This window comes from Amblyomma mixtum, chromosome 3 (assembly GCF_055824585.1).
Source record: "Amblyomma mixtum isolate Tamu chromosome 3, ASM5582458v1, whole genome shotgun sequence".
Lineage (NCBI taxonomy): Eukaryota > Metazoa > Arthropoda > Arachnida > Ixodida > Ixodidae > Amblyomma > Amblyomma mixtum.
Window position 1 is genome coordinate 46,341,787 of NC_143014.1, and position 23,247 is coordinate 46,365,033.

Below are 23,247 nucleotides of genomic sequence, written 5' to 3' on the forward strand. Positions count from 1 at the left end.
AGCAGATTGATGCAACTGCTTTTCTCGGGGTATATAACCTACCGTCTTGTTCGTGAGGGTCATGACAAGGTGTTCACGAACTCCTGCGAGAAAAGTTGCCTGTCGTTTTCTCAGCGCCCCAAAAGCTGCCAGAGATGTTCCGCATGAACACCCACACAAAAATAAAAATGTCTGTGGTAAAAAGCACGCCACATGGTTCGTCGACTGCTGTATCGCCTAATTTAACCGGGAACGAGGTAGGGCGATGCGCTACCTAAGAGTGGACGCAGCATGAAATGACTGTGGACGTCTAACGTTGCTGGATTCATTGTCACCTTGTACGAAGTCTCACAGAGGAAGAACAGGCTGAGATAGTGGCAGTATGATGCCTAATGTAGCGCAAGCCATGAACGTACACGTACGCTTCGAATTAGAAAAAAACTTGCCTTCTGTCTTGTAGCTAGGCATCTCTTGCGTAGTAATTGGCTCGACATCTGCCAACACGTTTGGAGAGAAACTGGGCTAGTGATGATCCTTGCAGCCTCCAGTTCAGCATTTCGAGTTTACCCAACTGAGCACTGCTTAAATGCTGAAACTGAGATGATCAAGCGATGAATAGAAGCCCATTTCGGCTTGTGCTATGTGACTGTTGAGAGGGCTAAGATTGGAGCCAGCCTCAACGTGTCTTGCTTTCTAACCTGGGTGATCCAAGAACGCCTCTTCTAGACTGGTGGACGGTCAAGGTCAGAATCTCAGCCCTTGGGCGCTGCGCTGCGCCTTAATTGGCAATCCTGAGCTGAACACTCGAAGGAAAGCATACACTGGTGCGCATCGCAAGACGACGAAGTTAAATGGCTCGAATTGACATTTTAAATTCACCCGTTGAAACATAGACCATGTATAGCTGCTCCAACTTCTGAAAACAAACTGATTCCGGCAAGTATACGTGCACAAAAGCTCGTTCCTCATCTGGCCCTTGTACACTACGCCAAGTATCGCGATCTTTCGAACACTGCATGTGATAGGCATCTCTGTTAGTAGCTAACATGTGAAAACGCTCTTCCCCACCAACCTGTCTATGTTTTCGACGTCTATAACGAAAAGCAAAAGAAAATATACAAAATAACCCCACAGGAGTGAAGAAATGGCGCGCCTCGCACGAGGTATCACAATCACGGAGCAAAAGGTGCGAGCGCCGATACAACACACTATACGTACCGTCTTTGTCAAAAGTAACCAGGCTGCATGGTTTGCTTCTAGCTTGTATAGTGGAGCCCTTGTGGCTTTCCTAAAGATCAAAAGGTGTTGGAAGGTAAGAAGACCCCCCGTACTTACCTTTAACGACTATTTCAGCTTGAGGGAAGCTGTAGGGGCTCCACTGTACAAGATAGAAGTAAACCATGCAGCCTGGTTACTTTTGACAAAGACTGTACCTATCTCACTTTGCCTGACAGCTCTTAAAGAATCAGCTTAGCTTAGGCAAACTGCCAGTTTGCTTTCGACATCCTTTCTTTCTCGCGGAAATGTGAGAGTGCAAGCTCCGATGAAAGCGATCATGCCCATTCGCCACATGGTTTCGAAAACCGGGCTGTTCTGACTCTATTAAAGGAAGTCACTGAATGCTTAGCAACGTTGCTGCATTGTAGAATGCTAGAAATACAAAAATCATTTCTATTGCTTAGCCACCTCGCCTCGTGACAATGTCAACCTCTCCTCGTAACGTTGTAAAACGGCGCGCCGGCGCTCGCTCGCCAAGAGGGCAGCCTCGCTCGACGGGTCCGCAGCTGGACCAATCGAAGTTCCGGGCGCCCGGCTAGCCGGCGCTCGCTTGACGAGCGAGAGGCCAGCCGCCCCACTGCACCGCTTCCGTACCGATACTAGGGAGTTTTCGAATAGGGGGCCCCAACGCTTGGGGGCCGCAAGGAAATAGCGGGCCCCAGCGCTACGTACGAGTGCGCCGGTGAGTTTTAGAATAGGAGTCTCCCCTACGCAGCGGAGCCAGGCTTGCGTTTATCGACTGCAGCGCCACTACGGCAAACCAAAAAGATACTCATAAAAAAGTTTTGGTTTGGTTTATGGGGTTTAACGTCCCAAAGCGACTAAGGCTATGAGAGACGCCGTAGTGGAGGGCTCCGGAAATTTCGACCACCTGGGGTTCTTTAACGTGCACTGACATCGCACAGTACACGGGCCTCTAGAATTTCTCCTCCAAAGAAATTCTAGCCGCCGCGGCCGGGATCGAACCCGCGTCTTTTGGGTCAGCAGCCGAGCACCATACCCGCTGAGCCACCGCGGCGGCCATAAAAAAGTTTTAAAATATGCGTTCATTTCATCGTCAGAGACTGTTATTATTGCAGACATACGATTTAAGAGTAAAATTATAAGTGTGTGTTTTTACTGAGGCGGGAAACTCCATTCGAACGTCCCACCAAGTCATCTCTACGGCAACCAAACGATGCGTACTCGCTAAGCCTAGCAGCTTTGTAAACACAGAAGCAATCTGAAAAACTGGGGTGTTTTATCGCTAAAATTTTGTGGTTGAGGCAAGTTCAGACAAAGCGAAAGCTTCGTGCGCATTTAGTTTGCCGTGAACGTGGGGCACAGCGCAGCGACAACGAATCGGTGGTGTAGTGAGAGGCTCCGCTACGACGGGCGCCGCCATGTTGCCTGAACGTAGAGCAGCGTTTGGGCGCACGCTATTTTGGCGAAATAGCGTTCGCCGCTAACGTTAACCCAAGACGCAGGGCGGGGCTTGCGTTCTGCGCATGCGCACTTCGACGCCCCAAACTTCTTGGGGCCCCCAAAGCTCGGGGCCCCCTATTCTAAAACTCCCGATTAGAGAGATTTAGAATAGGGGGCCCCAAGGCTTGGGGGCCCCAAGGAAATAGAGGGCCCCAGTGCTATGTACTTAGGTTAGCGTTTATCGATTGCAGCGCCACTATGGGAAACCAAAAAGATACTCTTGAAAGAGATTTTAAAATATGCGTATATTTCTTCATCAGACACTGATAATATTGCAGACATACGATTTAAGAGTCAAAATTATAAGTGTGCGTTTTTGCTGAGGCGGGAAACCCTATTCGAACGTCCCACCAAGTCATCTCTATGGCGGCCAAACAATGCGTACTCGCTAGCTAAGCCTAGCAGCTTTGTAAACGCGTAAGCAATCTGAAAATATGGCGCATTTCATCGCTAAAATTTTGTGAAGTGAAGTGAAGTTTATTTTTGACATCGATTTGTCAGAGGTGACGGGACAAAAGGCAATTCATTTTTTGCCTGACGTGGCCCCGTCACCCGTTACATTGCTAAGGGGGGTGGCAAATTACACAGCAAAGTACACAAAGCAAAACAAGAAAAGTAACAACATCGTATACGTACTACATGAATTATATGTAACGATCAATGAGTTACACATAATTAACCCAGATGCAATGGAAAATGAAGGAAACAACAACGCATAGTTAAATGTCTGTAGGACAAAACAAAAAAATGAAATAGCAAACAATGAGATACACAGAATTAACATACAGGCAAGGGGAGAAATAGCACGCAAACCAAGAACAATGAAAACCGCATTGCATACCTCCTACGTCTTTAGGACAACAAAACCAAAATAGCGAACCTGGACATACACCCAGCGAGTAAAAAAAAAACTAGAAACTGGACACTTTATGGGGGAGATAGGGACAGAATGTACATTTTAACATTGTTCTTGAAGTTACGGGGGGAACGAAGCTACTGCAGAAGTTCCATAATACGTGGGTGTTTATTAAGTAAATCAGGAATTAAGTAATCAATGTGCTGCATACCATAATTCGTTCTCATCAGAGGCATTTGAAAATGACTATACCTGAAATCATAAGGTTTCTTGTTAGGGAAGTATAAAGCATAAAAGGAACTGGGTCACGGGTGGCTTCATGATAAATATGATATGCAAGCTTTAGTTGAAACAGTCCGTTTATCTTCAGTAAATTATGTTTTAAGAATAATGGGTATGTATGTTCTAGCGGACCTACATCTTCTATGCAACGCAGAGCTCGTTTTTGCAATATCTAAAGCCTGCGCAAGTTTGCCTTGGTAGTGGTGCCCCAGATTAACAGACAGTAATGTAAATGAGACTGTACTAAAGCAAAATACAACTGACGTTTAATAGAGCTGGGAACCAAATATCTCACTTTATACAAAATGCCTAGAGATCTAGAGATATTTGTGTGAACCTTATTTATATGAGAAGTCCAGCTTAAGTTTTGCTCAAATGGGACACCGAAGAACTTATAAATGGAAACGCGTTCAAGGGCTGAGTCTTGGTGCTTGACCTGGATATTAAAATTTTCAGGTTTATTTCGCGGCTTAAACATTATGTACTTTGTTTTCCGAACGTTCAATTGCATTTGGTTTATCCGGAGCCAGCATGAAAACTCATGTAGCCAGGTGTTCGCGAAGGTTTCTAGTGTAGATAACTGTTTTCCTGAAAAAAACACACTGGTGTCATCTGCATAAAGTATAATATCGGATGTATTTGGTATGAGGACAATATCATTAATATAAATTATAAACAGCAAGGGTCCCAGGATTGAACCTTGTGGAACACCATATGCAATCGGTTCTAGAAAAGAAGAATGTCCATTAAGGCTTGTAAATTGGTATCTGTCCGTCAGGTAGCTACGAATGAGATTGAGAGCAACGCCACGGATTCCATAAAACGGAAGTTTATAAAATAATATTTGATGTTTAATAGAATCAAACGCTTTTTGAAATCAAGGAACAGACCTAGCGTGAATCGGTTATTTTCAAAATTATTGATTAACCTTGTTTTTAATATTCAGAAGGGCTATTTCAGTTGAGCTATTTGGACGGAAACCATATTGCTGCCCCACAAGAAGCTCTCTTTCAATACAGAACTTACTTTGGCATGATTTTATCACTTTCTCAAGCACTTTAGAAAATAATGGCAGTACTGAAATAGGTCTGTAATTGTTAATATCATCATGCGCACCACCTTTATGCAAAACCACCACCTTTGCAATTTTCATTGTTTGGAAAGATTCCTGTAGCTAACGAGCTATTGCATATATGCTGCAGAGGAAGAGATAAGAGGTCAACAACAGATGCTATAGGCAGAGCCTTGATATCATCGTTCCCTGGGGCAGCATTTTTACTTAAAGAGCTAAGACAGCAAATAATTTCAAGCTCACTGCATCCATGGAGTCAGGAACAATGAATCAACCACACTAGGAGATATGTATTTCTCAAGTCCATCAATATCTACCACCTGTTGTGTCGTAGCCCCGGAGTTTACAAAATGAGTGTTAAATTTATTGGCCAAACAAGTGTCCTTATACTCAACACCATCAATTTTAAGTGGTGTGGACATCCTCAGATAAAGCGAAAACTTCGTGCGTCTTTGGTTTTCCGTGAACTTAATACACAGAGTAGCGGCGACAACGAATCGGTGGTGAAGCGAGAGGCCCCGCTTCGACGGGCGCCGCCATCTTGCCTGAACGTAGAGCGGCGTTGGGGCGCACGTCTGTTTGAACCTCGCGCGCTTTCTCACGTCAAACGACTCATACTCCCGAAGCTTAGCAGCACCGTAAACACAGAAGCAATCTGAAAATCTGGGGTGTTTTATCGCTAAAATTTTGTGCTTAAAGGTTCGTGCGCATTTAGTTTGCCGTGAACGTGCGGCACAGCTTAGCGAAAACAACGAATCGGTGGTGAAGCGAGAGGCCCCGCTTGGACGGGCGCCGCCATGCTGCCTGAACGTAGAGCAGCGTTCGCCGCTAACGTTAACCCAAGACGCAAGTCGGGCCTTGCGTTCTGCGCATGCATCCTTCGACGCCCCAAACTTCTTGGGGCCCCCTATTCTAACGCGCAAGCGACCACCTCCGACAGAAGAGGAGCGCCTTGGAAGAAAACGTTGACATGCAGCCGCCGAGCGCTGTCGACACGCAGCAACGCGACAGCGCTTGCAAAACCGCCGAGGAACACGATGCGAGGCTCGAAATGAAGCATAAAGTTACTTTTTGTGCAAGAACAACCAACTACTGCCGGGGCCGATGCCTACTTGGCGAAGCACTTCATGAAAGACAGGTTTGGAGTGTCTCGCAGCGTATGAGATGTACTACTTTTTCCATCGGATCTCACGCGTGCACAAGATCGACACCAAGAGATACTCCCATTGTGTGGTTCTGTTCATAGTGAGGTACGCCGTATCACGACGAATTCTCTCGCACTTCATAGACAACCAGCGTAATGGTTTCCGCAACATTATGAATGATGTTTCATTTCTCTTTTTCTTTAACTTCAGCATATCCTCTGTTCTTAAGCAGGTAGAAATTGTATCGGCTAGGCCACCTATATATCTGCGCCCCGTCAACTTTCTTTGCTACCTTTCGCACACGCAACATTTTGTCATTCAGACAAGGACACATACACAGCAAAAATTCTATTTCGTGCAGGGCTCAGTCTCGCAGACATCACGAGGTGCTATTTTTTACAAGCATTTTACAAACAGAAAAGCACCATGAAAGCTGGAAAAAAATAAAGAAGAGAAAGAAAAAAGAAAGAAAATAAACAAGACTGGACTTGAACACGAAGTTCTTTTTTATCCTAATTTTTTCTTTCGTCACAGTTAGCAGGCATGTACAATCAATCGTCGAGAACTGTTTTATTACAGCCAGCAGATTTTGAATTATAATAGAAACATCTTTCGGCCAGGATATTAACAGGAATGGGACGCCTGGTCGCACAGCACCGTTTCCTACCTAGAAGAAACAAGCATAAAACAGAAGTAGTTGATACATATTCGCTCGGAGAGATGCATGATGCTTCCTAAAAACGGCCATTAAACAACACCACACAAGAGAGCGCGAGGCTTCCTCTATGAACGGAAGTTGTATTCGCTAGATGCAATAATATCGATGCAATGCATGTATGAATTCTCATTGAAGATCTGGACATCGAGGAGGAGCATGATAACGTGGTTTGATTTATTGGGGTTTAACGTCCCAAAGCGACTCAGACTACGAGGGACGCCGTAGTGAAGGGCTCCGGAAATTTCGACCACCTGGGGTTCTTTAACGTGCACTGACATCGAACAGTACACGGGCCTCTAGAATTTCGCCTCCATCGAAATTCAGCCACCGCGGCCGGGGTCGAACCCGCGTCTTTCGGGCCAGCACCCGAGCGCCATAACCACTGAGCTACCGCGGCGGGTGTATGATAACGTAAGAAGCGGTGCATGCAGTCAGTGCATGATTGAATCCGCAATACTTGCCCCTGCAAATCAATGACTCCTCCTGCATCTTTGTGTGACGGAGAAGGCTAACTGAGAGGCTACGAAAAGTGCCGTAAGGAGTCTCCGCATCTCGAGAGCAGCGAGAGCTCTGAAAGCACTTGCTTGTGATTCTTCTCAAAGGTACCGCAGTGTAGTAACGAGGAAATAAGAAAGTACAGACGTAAAGGTATACACTGTCGGAGCTTCACTTCACCTCTTCGTTACCAGCGTCCTCATTTGTTGCGAAAATTTAGAAGCACCGTACGGTCAAGCGAGTCGTTCAGCAGCATTCAAATGTCGCTATGCTAGAAGAGGAAGTCATGGTTAAGCTGCTGTCCGAGAGCTGTCACCTGCTGCCCACTCGAGCAGTTGTTTAAAGGAGCACTGAGGAGAAATTGAAGTTGACTTGAATGATAGAACACAAGGACCTAATCACAAAACAGACAACTCTTACAGAAAACAAAGCTCAGATAAGGTAGAAAAGAGCAAGAACTAAAACACAGGTACCGCCGCAATTGGTCAATCTCGCAAGTGCAAACGGGATGACGAAAGCACCTCAAAATCACGGATCTCTGAGTCTGACAGATGGTTTGGTTTATGGGGGTTTAACGTCCCAAAGCAACTCAGTCTATGAAGGACGCTGTAGTGAAGGGCTCCGGAAATTGCGACCGCCTGAGGTTCTTTAACATTCACCGATATCGCACTGCACACGGGCCTCTAGAATTTTGGTTCCACCGAAATGCAACCGCCAAGGCCGGGATCGAACCCGCGTCTTTTATGTCAGCAGCCAAGCACCATTACCACTGAGCCACCGCGACGGCCGCTTGGCATATTTAAAAGGAAAGACGACAAGAAAAGTTAAATTAGGAAAGATTTGCCTCACCGGCCTCTACTGTCGCCTCAGGAGTATTTCTGAAAGTATTTTCCCCTGGAATTCTCCAAAGGAGTAGCAGACCAGCTTGTACTCCCCACAAAAGCGCGACCATCCTCCAGTGAAAACCGACACCCTAGAAGTTAGAAAGCTTGCTGTCATTCACCTCTAGGTAGACAGACGTGGTGAGCCTTTCACAAGTTCGCCGATACTTGTCGCGATCTACCCGAAAAACTCTCATTGCGGATAATATGACTGGAAACAGATTCTGTGAGATACACCGTCACCAGCATCTTATGGATTCCTCTGCCATTACGGATGTGCGAAGAGAGGACAAATTGCGTCTCGTGCGTCCAATTGACGTTTCCAAACTGCCTGCTTTTCACTGCCACAGTCAAAGGAAGTCCATCACCCAGCAAATGACTCCAGTTTTCGACAGGTATGCTTTCAGGTCCTACCTTCCTTCAAAACCTAACTCACTCGGATTGAAAAACTTCGTTATGGCTTTACCAGACGGTCTGGACTTTGTCTTCTTGTTTACACTAGAAAGGACACAGTCCCCTTGAACGACATGAAAACGTATGGCTTGAGAAGTGCAGTAGTAAGGAAGCTCATAGAGGCTATAACTGAAGAAAACACGCATCTTTTCACGACAGATATTTCGCAGGTGTGGCCGTTATTGACTTTCCTCTCAAACGTGCACAGTTCCTGGCAGGAACCGTGAATGCGAACTGCAAAGAAGCGGCTGCTGTAAAGATTCCAAATGAAAACGCAATGAACCGCAATGACTCAGCTTCTCACGTGCGTGTGGGTGGAAAGCTGTGCCTTGTTAAGAGGAAGGACAGCAAGGCTGTTATGTTCTTATCCAGCGTCGTCGGAACTAATCCGATGGGCTCGTACAAGAGACTTCGAACGTTGGGAGAAGAAAAACTGTCGTTGCCTAGACAGCTATTTTTTTTTTTTCACAACATAACCGGGGCATGGGAGGTGAGGATTTCACGCACAGGTAGGTTTCGCAGGAAAGAACTAAAATCTAAACCAGTAGGTGGACCGTTAGGTTCTGAGCACAGTTTATTGATACGGCCGGCAGCAACGCACGGATTCAATTCCGCCGTTATGCTAGAGCCATGAATGTGCCGGACAACCTAATCGCCTCGCTCCTTGAATTCAAGCAAGACATATATCGGAAAGAATGATAAAAGCGGTTCCAGCTCACAACTCCAGAGCTGTGAGAAGCGGCAGTAGACCTGCGCAACACAACGCAAGGCCAGTACATCTCCCTGACCAAGGCGCCCGCGAAGATCGTTTCGAAAATTTTTCAGAACTTTGAAAATTCCAGAACGCGATGCGGTACAGGAACAAGAACTGCCCAGAAAGAAACTAGGGTGCGATGCACCAAATGTAATTCCACGCGCCTCCATGCCAAAACCTGCCTTCATGAATGACATTGTGTTCGCAACTAGTTTAGTTAGTTTATGGGGTTTAACGTCCCAAAGCGACTAAGGCTATGAGAGACGCCGTAGTGGAGGGCTCCGGAAATTTCGACCACCTGGGGTTCTTTAACGTGCACTGACATCGCACAGCACACGGGCCTCTAGAATTTCTCCTCCAAAGAAATTCTAGCCGCCGCGGCCGCGATCGAACCCGCGTCTTTTGGGTCAGCAGCCGAGCACCATAACTGCTGAGCCACCGCGGCGGCTGTGTTCGCAACTGATGTCCACATTTGTGGATACAATTTTTCTACATGAAAATGATAAATTTTCAGCATAATTTTTTATGTATGTTGACGAGGTCTGCAATAAACTTCTAAGAAAAAGTGTGGTTTTCTTGCCTCCGCCTTCGCCGGTAGTGAAGAGGTTAAGGCGGGATTGGGGATGGATGTCTATTCCTCGCGACGGCACAGTTGTGCGCACGTGGTCTTAAGGTCGCTTAGTCACGTACCTGTTGCGAATAAGTTTCGAGCAAATTACTATACTTTTCTTAATCAGCCAAGGTATGCAAGGCCTGCGAAAATTATGTCGACATATATCTCCGCCTTCTCTATCCACGATATATTGGATACATCAGTAACCTTTTAGCTTACAAAATGCTATAGCCTCACAAGACCTTCGCAGCCGTTGCAAGTTCGTGGTGCTAAATTTCGAGTACCTTTACTATGGAACGACATGAGGAGGAATGGTCGATGCGGACTTAAAATGGGAATGTTCGAACCCTCTCGTGACATGAACAGAAAGCTAGATTGTCTTTTTCTGTGCGTAAGCAAAACGCTTGCTCTGTGCTCATTATATGAGTACGTTGGTGATATGCACTTTAGGTTGTATGTGATGAGATGTGGATGCGTTAGTAGGACGAAGTTGCTGTCCGGTGATGAATTGTTCACAACCGTTCGTAGGTGGAAGAGACTTCGTCGTGAGGTGAGGGTGGATAGATGAAGCTGCTCTTTCAGGGCAGACGCTTACGTGACGGGAACGACTGTAGACAAGGTGCACAAATTGGTAGAACTATTGTGGCGTCCTATTACAAAAATAGCGATGTGGCCACAAGAGTCTGCTACTTACGCGTTGTTCCTGCATCTAGTGACAAGTTGTGCACTTTGGATGGCATTTCACGCCGCCCACGCCGCATCTGCAACCGCCACTGGTGTCTCCTTGACCCTGCGAGGAAGTAGGCACGGAATTTTCCCATGTACTTTGAGCACCCCATTAGGTTTAGTGTCTTTTTTTAACCATCCCACCACCACAGGTGTGGCTACCCCTTGTTTATCGGTTAAAATGATAATGGATGAAAACAGTTACTGGGAGTGAGGAGCGTATTACAGTAGTAAAAGTACGAATGGTGCACCTAGTGGGGCGTGCTAAATCAATTAGTTTTGCTCACGTGCAAGTACGAAACACCCACGAAGGGCAACATTGGTAGTCTAATGATTCGCGGTGCGATGAAGTTTGTACATCTGCGGTCATGTTCACTTTTCTCACGCAAGCTACCTAACATGACAGGCCAGGGCCCGAGCACTAGTCATTAACAACAAAGTTGTGGCTGGCCAGTTATGAACTGCGGCTACAGAAGAGTTATTCGGTGAATGTCACCCTGATATTTAGTTTAACGGTTTTTAAAGAACCCGCCCGAAAAAAAAAATAGCCAGTTAATAAGACGGTTAGGAATCCGACCCGTTGCTGGCGTTTCCATCTGTCTGTCATACAGCGATAAAGGCTATTGGCATTCATTGCATAGCTACGCAGACAGCAAATGCCATCGCGGACCTGCTTTTCAAACCATCGGCCGGCTTTACGCACAACTTGAGCTAAAAAATGCGCACACCACTGCTTGATTCGGTATCTTGCTTTAGAATACCTAGGAGGCTCTTGGAGCTCCTAAGCTCCAGTTAGTGAATGGAGCTGTCTTATTTCTGCATTGTCAAAGCTGCAACACTGCCACAAATGCCCTCTATGGATGCTCGACCGTCTGAGGCTAGTCTGACCGAGAGCGAAGCGATCTGCGTATTTAGGCAAAGGATCTTAACGTAAGCGGATTAAGTTCTTATGCTCACTTCACCTGCCTCTATCAGTTTGACCAGCGGACACAAGAACCGCGAAGATAACAAAGTCACATTGACATCTGGCCTTATAAGCACAGGACAAGCCCTCCCTCTCCAATCATGCTTGTACAGTATGACTTCCTTGGGTGATGAGTGCACACCGTGTCAAGGAACTCAAACATGAGGTCTGTGTTTTATCAATCACTCGTTCGCCGCATACACATATTTCATCTTGCATGCATCGTACTGAGCGTTGCGAAGGCGATAATGAGAAAGGAAGAGAAGTCACTGACCCCAGGTCCCCATCGGGCTCCTTTAGTGGCCCAGCACAGCTGCGTCTTGCACGAGGTGCACACCATGAAATCGCACCCGGACCGTTTGATGATCACCACACGACACTGGGGACATCGCATCGCTTGCTCGGTCTTCAGCATCTCCTGCGACCAGCAGAGAATTAAGTGTCATTCACTGGTCCACATAAGCCTGCGACGTGACAAACTGGCGCCTTCAGTTGGGAGACACTAGAATAACTGACCTATGTATTGAGCATAACTTCGTGAAGTATATAGAGGCATCATCTACGTAATTCCAGTCGTCGCCAAGTTCAAAGCATGCACTAAAATTTTTTCTTTTTCTTTTAGAATAGAAGGACGTCTTAAGCAAGTAAGCTGAATCTTTTAAAAAGCGGGTGCACCCAGAGCTGCGGCAGAGACGCGGTCAGAACGGAACTTTGTCGCATCTGCCTTAATCAGCGCCACGAATGATAGCAGCCTCAGTGACCAGTAAGAGTTTCTGAAATGGGCCCAAATGGTAAGAATGAAGTCCTGCTACGCATCAGCAGAGGGTACTAGTGCACAGGAAAGATCGTGGTCCTGTCCTGGTATGCACAAAGTAATAGAAACCGAATTTTATCACCCCACTAGCCAAGCCAGAAACGTCTTAATACTCAGCTGTGTTATGAAATTTGTCTCTTTTTTATGTCATTTATGTGATTGCCAGAAGGCTGCAGTGTGGTTACCAGTGGCGCACGTAGAACTTTTAGAGCATTAATCTCTACTTCTCCCGTTTCGGGCCTAAGTGTTATGCGTTATAACGCAAACCATAACCCAGTGGTTGTCATGGTAACCGAGGTGGTTACATAATGGAATAAAATAACAGGCGGCAGCGTGATGCTAGAGCACCACAACTGGAAATTAAGGTACGTCGATCCGGTATATATACCCTGTCTGGCAGGCACCTAAGTCGGGGCACTTAGTTCCGACATTCGTGTAAAATTTCTAGGCCAACCGTTTGCCGCAGATTGTTCCGGATGGTCTCATACGATTCCGCGTTTCGTGTAGCATGAACATGCTAGTTAAGTTAGAGCCCAGCTTACAGAGGGATTCGAACCGGCGACCTATGTACCCCAAATTCCACGTCTTTACGAATATTCATATGAAAACTGCGGCTCAATAGTTTTTTCCGGAGTGTTCAGGGTGATGGCATACGATTTTGCGTTCCGTGCAGCATAGCAAGTTAGAGTCTATAGCTCTTGGCAATTCGAAACGGCGACCTATGTTAGGTGTAGCTCGATATTCGATCGCTGCCTCAGCGTCGGCTCATTTTTCACGTTGAACGTATCGTAACGGACGTAATAGTATCAAAAAGGTACAGAAATAAATCACCAATAGCATTGTTCCTATGGAGGACAAGCAAGAGAGCCACCTCGAGGAAGTTCAGCGATGCCCTGGCCGCCGCGTCGTTCTCGGCTCTGCGCTTCAGGTCGGTCTGGTAGTCGGCGCAGCTCATGTCCTTGTGGATGGCCTCGCAGCGAAGGCAGTTTTGCTGTGCGCAGACAGGGCAGTCGAAGACCTCGACGTCACGCCCGTGCAGACACCAGCCCTTGCAGTCGGGCGTCTTGCAATGGAAGGACGGCTCTTTGCTGGTGTTCTCGGCCTCTCGTAGGCCCCGCTCCTGCAGCGCGGCGTAGTCCGCCTCCGACAGGCACTGGAACGGAAGGAGCACACCTCGGCACTTTGTCATAATAAACGTGCATGCTCACGCATGCATGCTCACGCTTTTACTGAGCTAAAGAGAGCATTAAGGAAATTTAATTATGTATTCCGCTTAATTTGAGCACCTTTGGAAATTGCGAGCATAATGCGTTAAAAAAAAAAGTTTTTTTTTGCGCCTTATGTCGGAACAGTTCCATTGCAAAGAGCCGATCTCTTGAAGAACTGAATCCACTCGTTTGTTCGCGCGACCCTGAGCGCCATTGTGGCATTCCTCCACTGTTATTCGTCAGTGTATCTCTATGCGTATTACAGCCAGAAGCGTGTCAGCATCGTAAATTTCCCAACACACCCAATTTAGGTCTGAGCCACGAGGCAAGGCATAGTGGATGGCTCCGGATTAAGAGAGGACTCCATGTGCGCAAGAAAGAGTGACGCGACAGGTTGACGCAAAAGCACCGTCTCTCGCTGCGTCACTTAGTGGACAAGCCCCATGCAAGCAACAGCAAGCGGTGACATGTACAGAGGGCAAAACACATGCCTAGAACAAACAAACTGTGTTCTGCCGCTGCCAAAGCCGCTGCGACCAAGAAGGCAAAAATTAACGATTAAATTCTATGAGTTTAACTGCCCATGTTTACATCCAGTCCATTTTTTACCAAATCTTATCGCTAGCTATCGCGTGTTGAGCCCGAAACACGCTCGGAACGTGTTCTAGACATGCGTTTTGCCCTCTGTACGTACACGACGTGCAGCAGCGCAGATGTGCTCTCGCGGGGTGCCTGCGCACCTCAGCCTATTTGAGAAAGCAAACTATGCAAGTGTGCATCTGCGCCGCCGGTAATGTTCCACCCACCGCTGCAGACGAGTGGCCCTATAGGGAACGAGCCCACCGGCAGCCCACCCGGGATGTGCTTACACCTTCGCTTTCGACAAACAATGGATCTCGCAGCTATAGGCCAGGGGTAGTGAACTGTGGTTAGTTTCGGTTTCAACTACTTCAGCGCACCAGGCGACTGGAGGTGAACTGGTGCTTAAAATTGAATTATTCCTGCCCACTCACATAACGCGATAAGGTTGCTGCCGTGGCCGAATTGTGTGAATGACCGCGATACGAAGCTGCTTTCTTTTTCGATGGTGGTGGTTCGAATCCCGCTCGGGGGGTGTTTTTTTCTGTTGGATACCGTTGCCATGACGACGATAGGGTGCTCTAGCTGGCTTTCCTCCGGCCGCTATGGGAGGAATTGGCGCTGATATCTGTGTCTGCTGGACAGTGGTGTATATGGAAGTTGCCTACCCTTGGCAAACCCTCACAGCCACTGCAAAACGAATATTTCCTCTATCCTACAGTGAAGCGGCAGTTGCGTTGCCCGATCCGGCGCACCTGCTGGGTGCTATGACAGACCAGAAGCGTGAACGGCCAGGAACGGTATGATTGACTATAGCCTCGCGGACAAGGGAATGGAAAGAGGTGTTCGTTATGTCATACGTGACGGAAGCCAACAGTTCATTTCTTTATCTGCTGAACAGTTCATCGACGGCCTCGAATCTGGCAGTCTTGATGCCACCGGTAGCGTAAGAGGGTGCTCGCACAGCTTCCACCCTCACCGTTCGACCACGTTCCTACGTGGCACTAGCGGTAATGCAGGACGTACTATGTCCGCTGCTATGGACGAGGGTGGCGCTGGTGAACACTCTCAAGGTTAGGTTACACTACACATAAATACCCCCGAAAGCAGAAGATACAACAGCCATCGCTGTAGCTCAATTGATAGAGCACCGGACGCGAAATACACCGGTCGTAGGTTCGGATCGCACCGGCTGCATGTGTTTTTTTCTACTTTCATTAATTTCCAATTGATGAAAACTACACATTAAAGAAAAAACAAAAAGATATCCTCTATGCTCCTTGGTTTCAGTGACTGCTGGCTTCCGCAAACACTGTGACTGTTGGTTCGCGCGAGGCAGTTCCAGGCGAGAAGCGAAATTTTTCGCGAATCCAGAAGCGACGACGCAAGCGACTGTTAGATGTGGGGCTTTGGTTCGCCTGTATCATCTATAGGACAGGTTGAGATCCAGGAGTCCCGTCTCGAAAAGCTGATGCTGTGATGTGGCGAGGAGGGACGGCTTCGAGGAGAGGAGTTTACAAAGGGGTTAATGTTACATAGTCATAGGAGTACGTGAGATACAAGTAGAAATGAGAAGACTTTTGCACACATGCCGTCCGGCTGCTTAAATACGGTTGGTCGTCCCCATACCCCTAGGTGGGGAAGCTTTGCACTTCATCACTGTCCAATCAAGTGGCCACTCTTGATGCCTTGGGAAGCCGCCCACCGTTGAAGGTGGCACCTTTTCCCTCTCGCAGCGGTTCCGGTGACGAGGGCGCGCACTTCCGATGGCGATGTCCATCCTATCACGGTCTTCAAGCTTTGCTGGTGTTGGCGGAGAGAAATGCAGCACCATGAATAACCGGCCCTGGATGCATCGGTCGTCGACCAGGATTAACTTTAAGCACCGCGTCCAGCAAGGCCACCAACTCAAACCCCGGCGCGAATTCTAGGAATAGAAGAGGGCACAGTCGTTTCGAGACCGGTCGGTCCATCGTGGTATATCCGCCCGTCCGTCTGTCCGCGCGTCCGTCCATCTACATTCCATGCGGTGTACTGTCACACCTTTTCACCGCCGCCGTTCCAACCAGGGAAGAAGCCTTCTTCCCCCAGCGACGCCCCGAGTGGCCACGCAACGCAGCGTACGGTCCGCCATGGATGCTGGTCGGCGAACCCTTTCTCCCGCGGACAGAACAAATTAGTCTCTTCCGGGGTTGGTGTAGGCGCCGTATCGACGCTCAAGATGATGACTCCAGGCTGGTGCCTCTTTGAAGCGATTTATATTTGAAGGTGATCAGTGTTGGTGATCGAAGATCGATTGTTTTGATACTGAAGTCTTCTGACGGCTCGGTGATCCGGTGACAACTTGCGGAACAGACTGGACAACTTCTTCGGGACAATATGTACTATCGGGAGAAAAAATAACAGACCCCTGCCAGCGCGTGCCGATCCGCGCCAAACTAGAGTACAGGAAAATTTTATAGTACAGCAAAGGTGCTAGTTCTGCTGGCAACAACAGCCGGCAGTCGCCATTTTTCATCCAGGCCACCGGACCGGCGCTTTCGGAATAGCAAGTGACCGTCGCCGTCGCCTTGGAACTAGTTTTAAGTCCAGCTAAACAGGAATATTTCGTGATTTTTGTTCAGAACAGTACCAGCCGGTATCGTGTGGTGAGCGGAAAGTGAGAAAGTGTGTTAGTGAAGCAGCGAAAAGTGCAAGGCGCTCATAGTCGCACATCCTTGTTTCGATCGCCTCGTCTTCTACCTGGAATGGTGTTTACAAGTGACTGGCTGTGAAAAGCAGAAAAGGCCGTGTGGCCTTCCGGTAAACAGGAGGGGCGCGTAAAGGTGCCTTCCGTGGAGTCTTTGGTTTTCGAAGTGCAAAGATGCTTGGAACTGCCCTCGATTTCGGTTTCTTTTTAACATCGACCCTGGGCTTCTCAATATCACTCGCCACGAAATGTTTCATAAACAAAAATAAGTAGAAGGCATTAATGCAAAAGACATCACTAATTCTTAGTGTCCATAATTTTTAAAGGAAGTGATGTGTTTGCAAAGGATGCATAGTCGCGAACACAAAACAAATCTATAGTCGGATACAACTTAAGTCTGCAGCGAAGCTCCGCCCACATTCAGCCTCCGTGCACAGATTTCCACTACGACGTAAAAGTAGTACGCTGCTTAAACGTTTCTTGCTACCTAAACATGAAGCTTATCACAAGAAAAAAATTATGAGCTTGAGAATTTTCATACGTGGATTTTTCGATATAGTCAAGCATTAAAAAGCTGATTTCATTTACTGTTGCGATTTGCCAGCGGAGTAATACAAGACGAGTGTTAGTAACTGCTGTTTTTTTAAGTGGTATCCTACTATAGTTGGCCAGTTATTCTAGTCAAAAACGGCATCGACTTTAACAAGTCTGCTAGGAACTGCAGGAACAGTTAACTAAAATTACTAATATTTAAAATGTGTCGCTTCGGGTCGTTGAGCCCCGATGCACCTATAAACCCATAAAATGTGTAGGTAAATTTCAGATATATCCACATTAACAATAAAAAGCCAACAGCGAAGAAGCGCGGTTGCACACTCGTGCGCACATGCAACCACGCGCGTGCACATTGTATGTATTTTTGCATAACTGAATACAGGCGGATCTGTAACCGGCTGGCTAGATAGTTCTCTTAATTTGTGGGTTTCGCACAATACCACAAGCAAAAAGGACGCGGCTTGTTCCCGCGCGCGTGTGGCATACTGCGCTAAAATGTGAACATCTGTTTCAATTATGCGCACCATGAGCACCTTGCGTATTTGCTACCCTTATTTTGCGGCTAAACAAGCAGAATGTGTAACAAATTATTCAACCAGCTTACCTAGCACAAGCGGGTGTTCTTTGATGGCACGAAATTTTCCCGCCCCTTTCACCGCCGTTGCCGATCAATTTTTCCTTCAGGAATGCAAAAAAAAACGCTTTTCCCGACTCAGACCTGTTGCTGTAACCCAAAGGCACAGCAGCCAGGCATGACGCCTTGGAATTTTTTCGCATTTACACGTCCACGAACAGACCCAAAAAACGAACTCCCGCAGAAGGCATGTATTCCGCCCGCGCGCTTGGAAGGGATATGGCAGCGCAAAGTCACGTGACCCGCATCAGCCAGTCGCCGCGCCGGCGGCACGCAGGAAAGGATTGCGATACTATAAAAATTTTCCAGTGACTCTACGCCAAACTGCATGCGAGCGCCGCCTGACGAAGCACTCCTGGTGCCGAGACCGGCGCAGCGCGCTCATTGTGTAGCTTTGCTCGAGAGCGGCGTGCACCAGTGCGCCGGTCTCGGCACCAGGAGTGCTTCGTCAGGTGGCGCTCGCATGCAGTTTGGCGAGGATCGACACGCGCTGGCAGGGGTCTGTTATTTTTTCTCTCGATAGTACATTATTGCATGGGCGCTCACCAGCGACCTGCCCTGGGATCTCCATTTTGCGCCAAAAACTCGCTCTCAAATCCACTTGCCCAGCATTCTGGGGACCCATTTTGTAGCCAATAGGAAATGAGCTCGTCAGAGCCAATCAGGAGAATTTCGTTACAACTGAAGGAGCCAATAGCACGCCGGTGCTCACGGGGTTGTTGTCTCGCCAGCACCGCGCGAATTCCATGTAGACATTACCCGTTTCCGTTTGGTTATAGCACAGTGACACAAACGCACAAAAACGCCAGCGGAAGCACAGGGAAGGCGAACACCCAGTCCGAACGGCGCGCACTGCCCTGATCGCGCTTCCCTCCTTCGCTGTTCGCATCTGGGACATACGGTCCGTCATGGGCTGTCTTGTCGAAACCAATAAATTTACACGCACCCCCCTCAAAACCCCAGGGGTCCGCGCATCGGCCGCGTCTGGCGGCCCGAATGCGACCTTGCAAGGATGGTGTTGCGGGCTAGTTGGTTGAACATTGTTAAAAGGGAAGAGCGCAAACACAAGACACATGAACGTACAACACAGCGCCTGTGTTCTGTATATACGTTCCTGTGTCCTGTGTTTGCGCTGTTCCCTTTTAACAGCGACCTTGCGGGCCTCCTCACTGCCGGTTAACCGTCGTTGCCGCCATCTGCCACGTTTATTTCATAACAAACCGATTTTGGAGGTGCCGGGATGACGGCTGCTCGAGGAGCCCATACAAAAAGCTAATGCACACAAAACCAAGGCGGCCAAGCTAACGGCTTCGGGGTGCGTGCGCGATGTGTCCCTGAGCAACAACCCGGCAACTCAACTAAGCGCGTCTGTTGACAGGTCGCGGGAAATTCCTCCCGGGTTGTACTCGTAACACGACACACGCAAAACACTTCAGGCAAAAGCACCGCTCGTCGTTGGTAGTCGCCGCCGCCCCTGGGGAATCCGCGAGAGAGTTCGCGCGCATGGAGCACAGCCTACACAGGATAAATAATCTTTCGCACTGCACATGTGAACAAAAGCGGACATCGCGACTAGGAGACGAACCCTCGAACGTAAATGTTCGGCAGCGAAACCCCATGGACGCTGAGTTACTGCGGTGTGTAGCTGAAAATTAATAGATCCCCTAGCCTTCCAGCAAAGACACGATACATTGCTATTTGCCATACACTTCTAAAAATCGTGCAGGCTGACTGAAGACGAAAAGTTAAGACATCAGCTGCAGCGAACTGCACGACAGACAGAAGCTTAAAAAGAAGCCCACTCCGATCTCAGAGCTCAAAGCTGCGTCTCACCGCTCTTAGGTCGCTGTCCAGGACGGGCATCTGGCAGTCTGCATCGCCGCTCTTGCAAGGGCACAGAACTTCCGCAACTGGGGAGTTCTTGGCGGTGTCCGCCAGGCATTGTCTGAACAGCGAACATGCACAGAAAGCGAAGCTTAGGATAGTGACCCCAATAGGCAAGCGGTTGCTTTGGAGAATTTAGATATTTATGAACATATTTTGCGTAGTTGCTGGCGATAGAGATGAATAAAAACTTGAGTATGCAGCACAACCTGTAATATATTGCACATGGTTAGCTTCTGTGTTGACAGAGGGAAATCTTTTTGTGATTGACCCTTTCCACCTTCCTAACAGAATAAAAAAAACTTACTCCTGCATGGTAACGATGTGATCGTGCGCGTTTCACAACTGCCATTCCCTGACGGCAAATACTTACTCGCAAATCTGGTGGTGGCAGTTCTTGAGTACGATGCCCTTGCCAGGTTCAACTTCAACTAGGCAAATGGTGCATTCAAATTCTTCAGTCGTTTGTATGGAGGGTCGCTCATAAAGTGCAATTTGTTCCTGTAATCGCTTCTTTTTTTCTTCAGGGTTCTGGTGAGAAAAATAGGAGAGTCATTGAAAACACGTGAAAGGCGGGGATGTTTAGCCGATTCAGCTTAAGCCACTTAAATCCATGTAAGCCCGCCAGTGCAGTTAGGAAACGCTGACCCATGCGGGCTAATTTCTTTCTGTGCCCTGACGGCAGCGCTGGCTACCGGGTGACAGGAGCTCCGCTGTAATGCAGGCTTTGGTCGTCTTTGCCACCGTCCATAGTGAACGATGATGCCATCCTATGGCTTTCTGAGTTTAGCGAATTGGCGTGAAAACTATCCGCTCGGCTGCACCTCAATTCGTTTTTCTTCTGTCCTGTGAAAATTCTACGTTGTGCAGGGGCCAGCAAAAGCCGTTGCCAGCATTTTCAGTTTGACAACAATGCATCCATTTTCTATCCAGCGGATACTACCGCGACTGGTGCTTCTTAAAAGTCTTCCAGTGGTCACGTGTCCGAAGCACCGAAGTCTTACTGCTTGCAGCATGAATATTCCGCATGAATATTCCGGCGGTTTACCCAAGAAAAGCATTTTACAGTGTGCATTTAGCACTGCAACACTCAAGCAAGTGAAGGATTTGGCCGAGTATGCGTGCTGCAATTAATGCCGAAGGCACCTTGCGCATTGTGATGAATCTCAATGGGAGAACTAACGTATTACTAAAGTCCGATGCTGACAAGTCTTTGAAACTTGTTATATTGCAAAAGCAAGAAGTAAGATTCAGAATCTCCCTCAACACAGCTAACATCGGATTGCGTAACATCGTAGTTTAGCGCAACATAGTAGTTAAAGGGTCAGTCTACTGACTTTTATCGACCATATTTTCTTTGCGGCAACCGATAGCTCTTAACTCAAATTACCGTTTAGCCAGCTGTGGCGCCAAGGAGTGCGGTAGAACGTTTTAAAATAGAATTTATTAATGTGGGAACACATCTGTATGAGATGGTAGTCTCATCTGGCAACCATCTGGATTTCCGCCGCGCGGCGACAAACATGGCGGCGCCCGTCGAAGCCGGACCTCTCGCTTCGGACTGAATTCTCGTTGTTGTTGCCTTTTTCAGTGCGTTCACTGGTCATAAATGGGGCGCCTGTCTTTCGATTCGTCTCATCTCGCCTACAAAAAAACATATAAGAGATAAATTTGCTTTATTTTAATAATTAGAGTGACGATTCTGCCGCTCCTAGGCTTAAGTGGAGAGTCGGTTTGTTTACAGCAATGGTTCCCGTCCTGACGACCAGATGGCGCCACCATAGGCTGAGTTAATTTTTGCGTCTCTGCTAGCATACGCTGAACTAAAAGTGGGAATGTGCCTGCCTTTTTACGTGTGCCTGACCCTTTCAGGGTCAGTCTACTCACCGAGATGAGTGTATAAATAATGGCATATTCTGGTATTTGGCACCCTATAACATCAATAACGAGGGGTCTGCGCCCGGTTTAGGCAGGAATTTATATTTTATTTCGGCTTTAAAAGTCGCGTAAAAAGGCATGGTGGCGACCCCAAACGTTCATTTTGTTCAAGAAAGTGGTAGTCTTTTTTTGTAGAAGCATAAGTGAATATACTACGTACCATTTGTATGCCCCAATGTCAGAGAAACGCACGTTTTGTTCTAGTAAACTGTAGAAGGCGTACCGCTCGCTTTTTCTGTAAATCACATGAATATTTATAGTTACACGTACGTAAAAAGGCAGGCACATTCCCACTTTTAGTTCAGCGTATGCTAGCAGAGACGCAAAAATAAACTCAGCCTATAGTGGCGCCATCTGGTCGTCAGGACGGGAACCATTGCTGTAAACAAACCGACTCTCCACTTAAGCCTAGGAGCGGCAGAATCGTCACTCTTTAATTATTAAAATAAAGCAAATTTATCTCTTATATGTTTTTTTTATAGGCGAGATGAGACGAAGCGAAAGACAGGCGCCCCATTTACGGCCAGTGAACGCACTGAAAAAGGCAGCAACAACGAGAATTCAGTCCGAAGCGAGAGGTCCGGCATCGACGGGCGCCGCCATGTTTGTCGTCGCGCGGCGGAAATCCAGATGGTTGCCAGATGAGACTACAATCTCATACAGATGTGTTCCCACATTAATAAATTCTATTTTAAAAGGTTCTACCGCACTGCTTGGCACCACAGCTGGCTAAACGATAATTTGAGTAAAGAGCTATCGGTTGCCGCAAAAAAAATATGGTCGATAAAAGTCAGTAGACCGACCCTTTAAGCGTAATATAGCAGTTTAGTGTAACATAGTAGCTAGCTTTCCATTGATCTTGCAATCACGAAGATTAATTGCCCTAGTCTGCTTATTTCACAAGATAGTCTATAGCACTAATCATTCGACTCTCCCTCTTGCCCAACCTCACCGCACCTCGCGCCGTTTAAACAACCATCTCAGCTTCCAACGCCTTTCAGGTAAAACCGTTGCATTCAATTCATCCGCTTTGCCGCAGGCTATTGTTCACTGGAATGGTCTTCCGGAACACATCGTCAATATTCGTGATCCAGCTTCTTTTAGGACCGAAATAACAGCCATTTTTTTCTAATTACTGACGCGTCAATAACTATTGTATAATGTTCTTATTGTTTGATGGTGAGTACTAACAGTCAGTTGTCATTGTGTAATGATGTTCTTATTGTTTTATGGTGAGTACTAACAGTCAGTTGGCATTGTGTAATG

The 23,247-nt window shown here is 47.5% G+C and overlaps 1 protein-coding gene across 3 annotated transcripts in view; it reads right to left on the reverse strand.

Annotated features, from left to right (window-relative positions):
- Positions 1-6,631: 6,631 nt before the first annotated feature.
- LOC149350035 (uncharacterized) overlaps positions 6,632-23,247 on the reverse strand; it is a 55,347-nt gene continuing 38,731 nt past the window's right edge. For all 3 annotated transcript variants that reach the window (XM_089579043.1, XM_089579046.1, XM_089579044.1), the window contains 6 exons: positions 20,417-20,574; positions 19,993-20,104; positions 13,366-13,647; positions 11,955-12,098; positions 10,685-10,780; positions 6,632-6,743 (listed from right to left, as the gene is read on the reverse strand). In XM_089579043.1, coding sequence (XP_089435169.1) covers positions 10,700-10,780; positions 11,955-12,098; positions 13,366-13,647; positions 19,993-20,104; positions 20,417-20,574 — 777 coding nt within the window. In that variant the 3' untranslated portion in view covers positions 6,632-6,743; positions 10,685-10,699. The remainder of the gene's footprint in view (positions 6,744-10,684; positions 10,781-11,954; positions 12,099-13,365; positions 13,648-19,992; positions 20,105-20,416; positions 20,575-23,247) is intronic.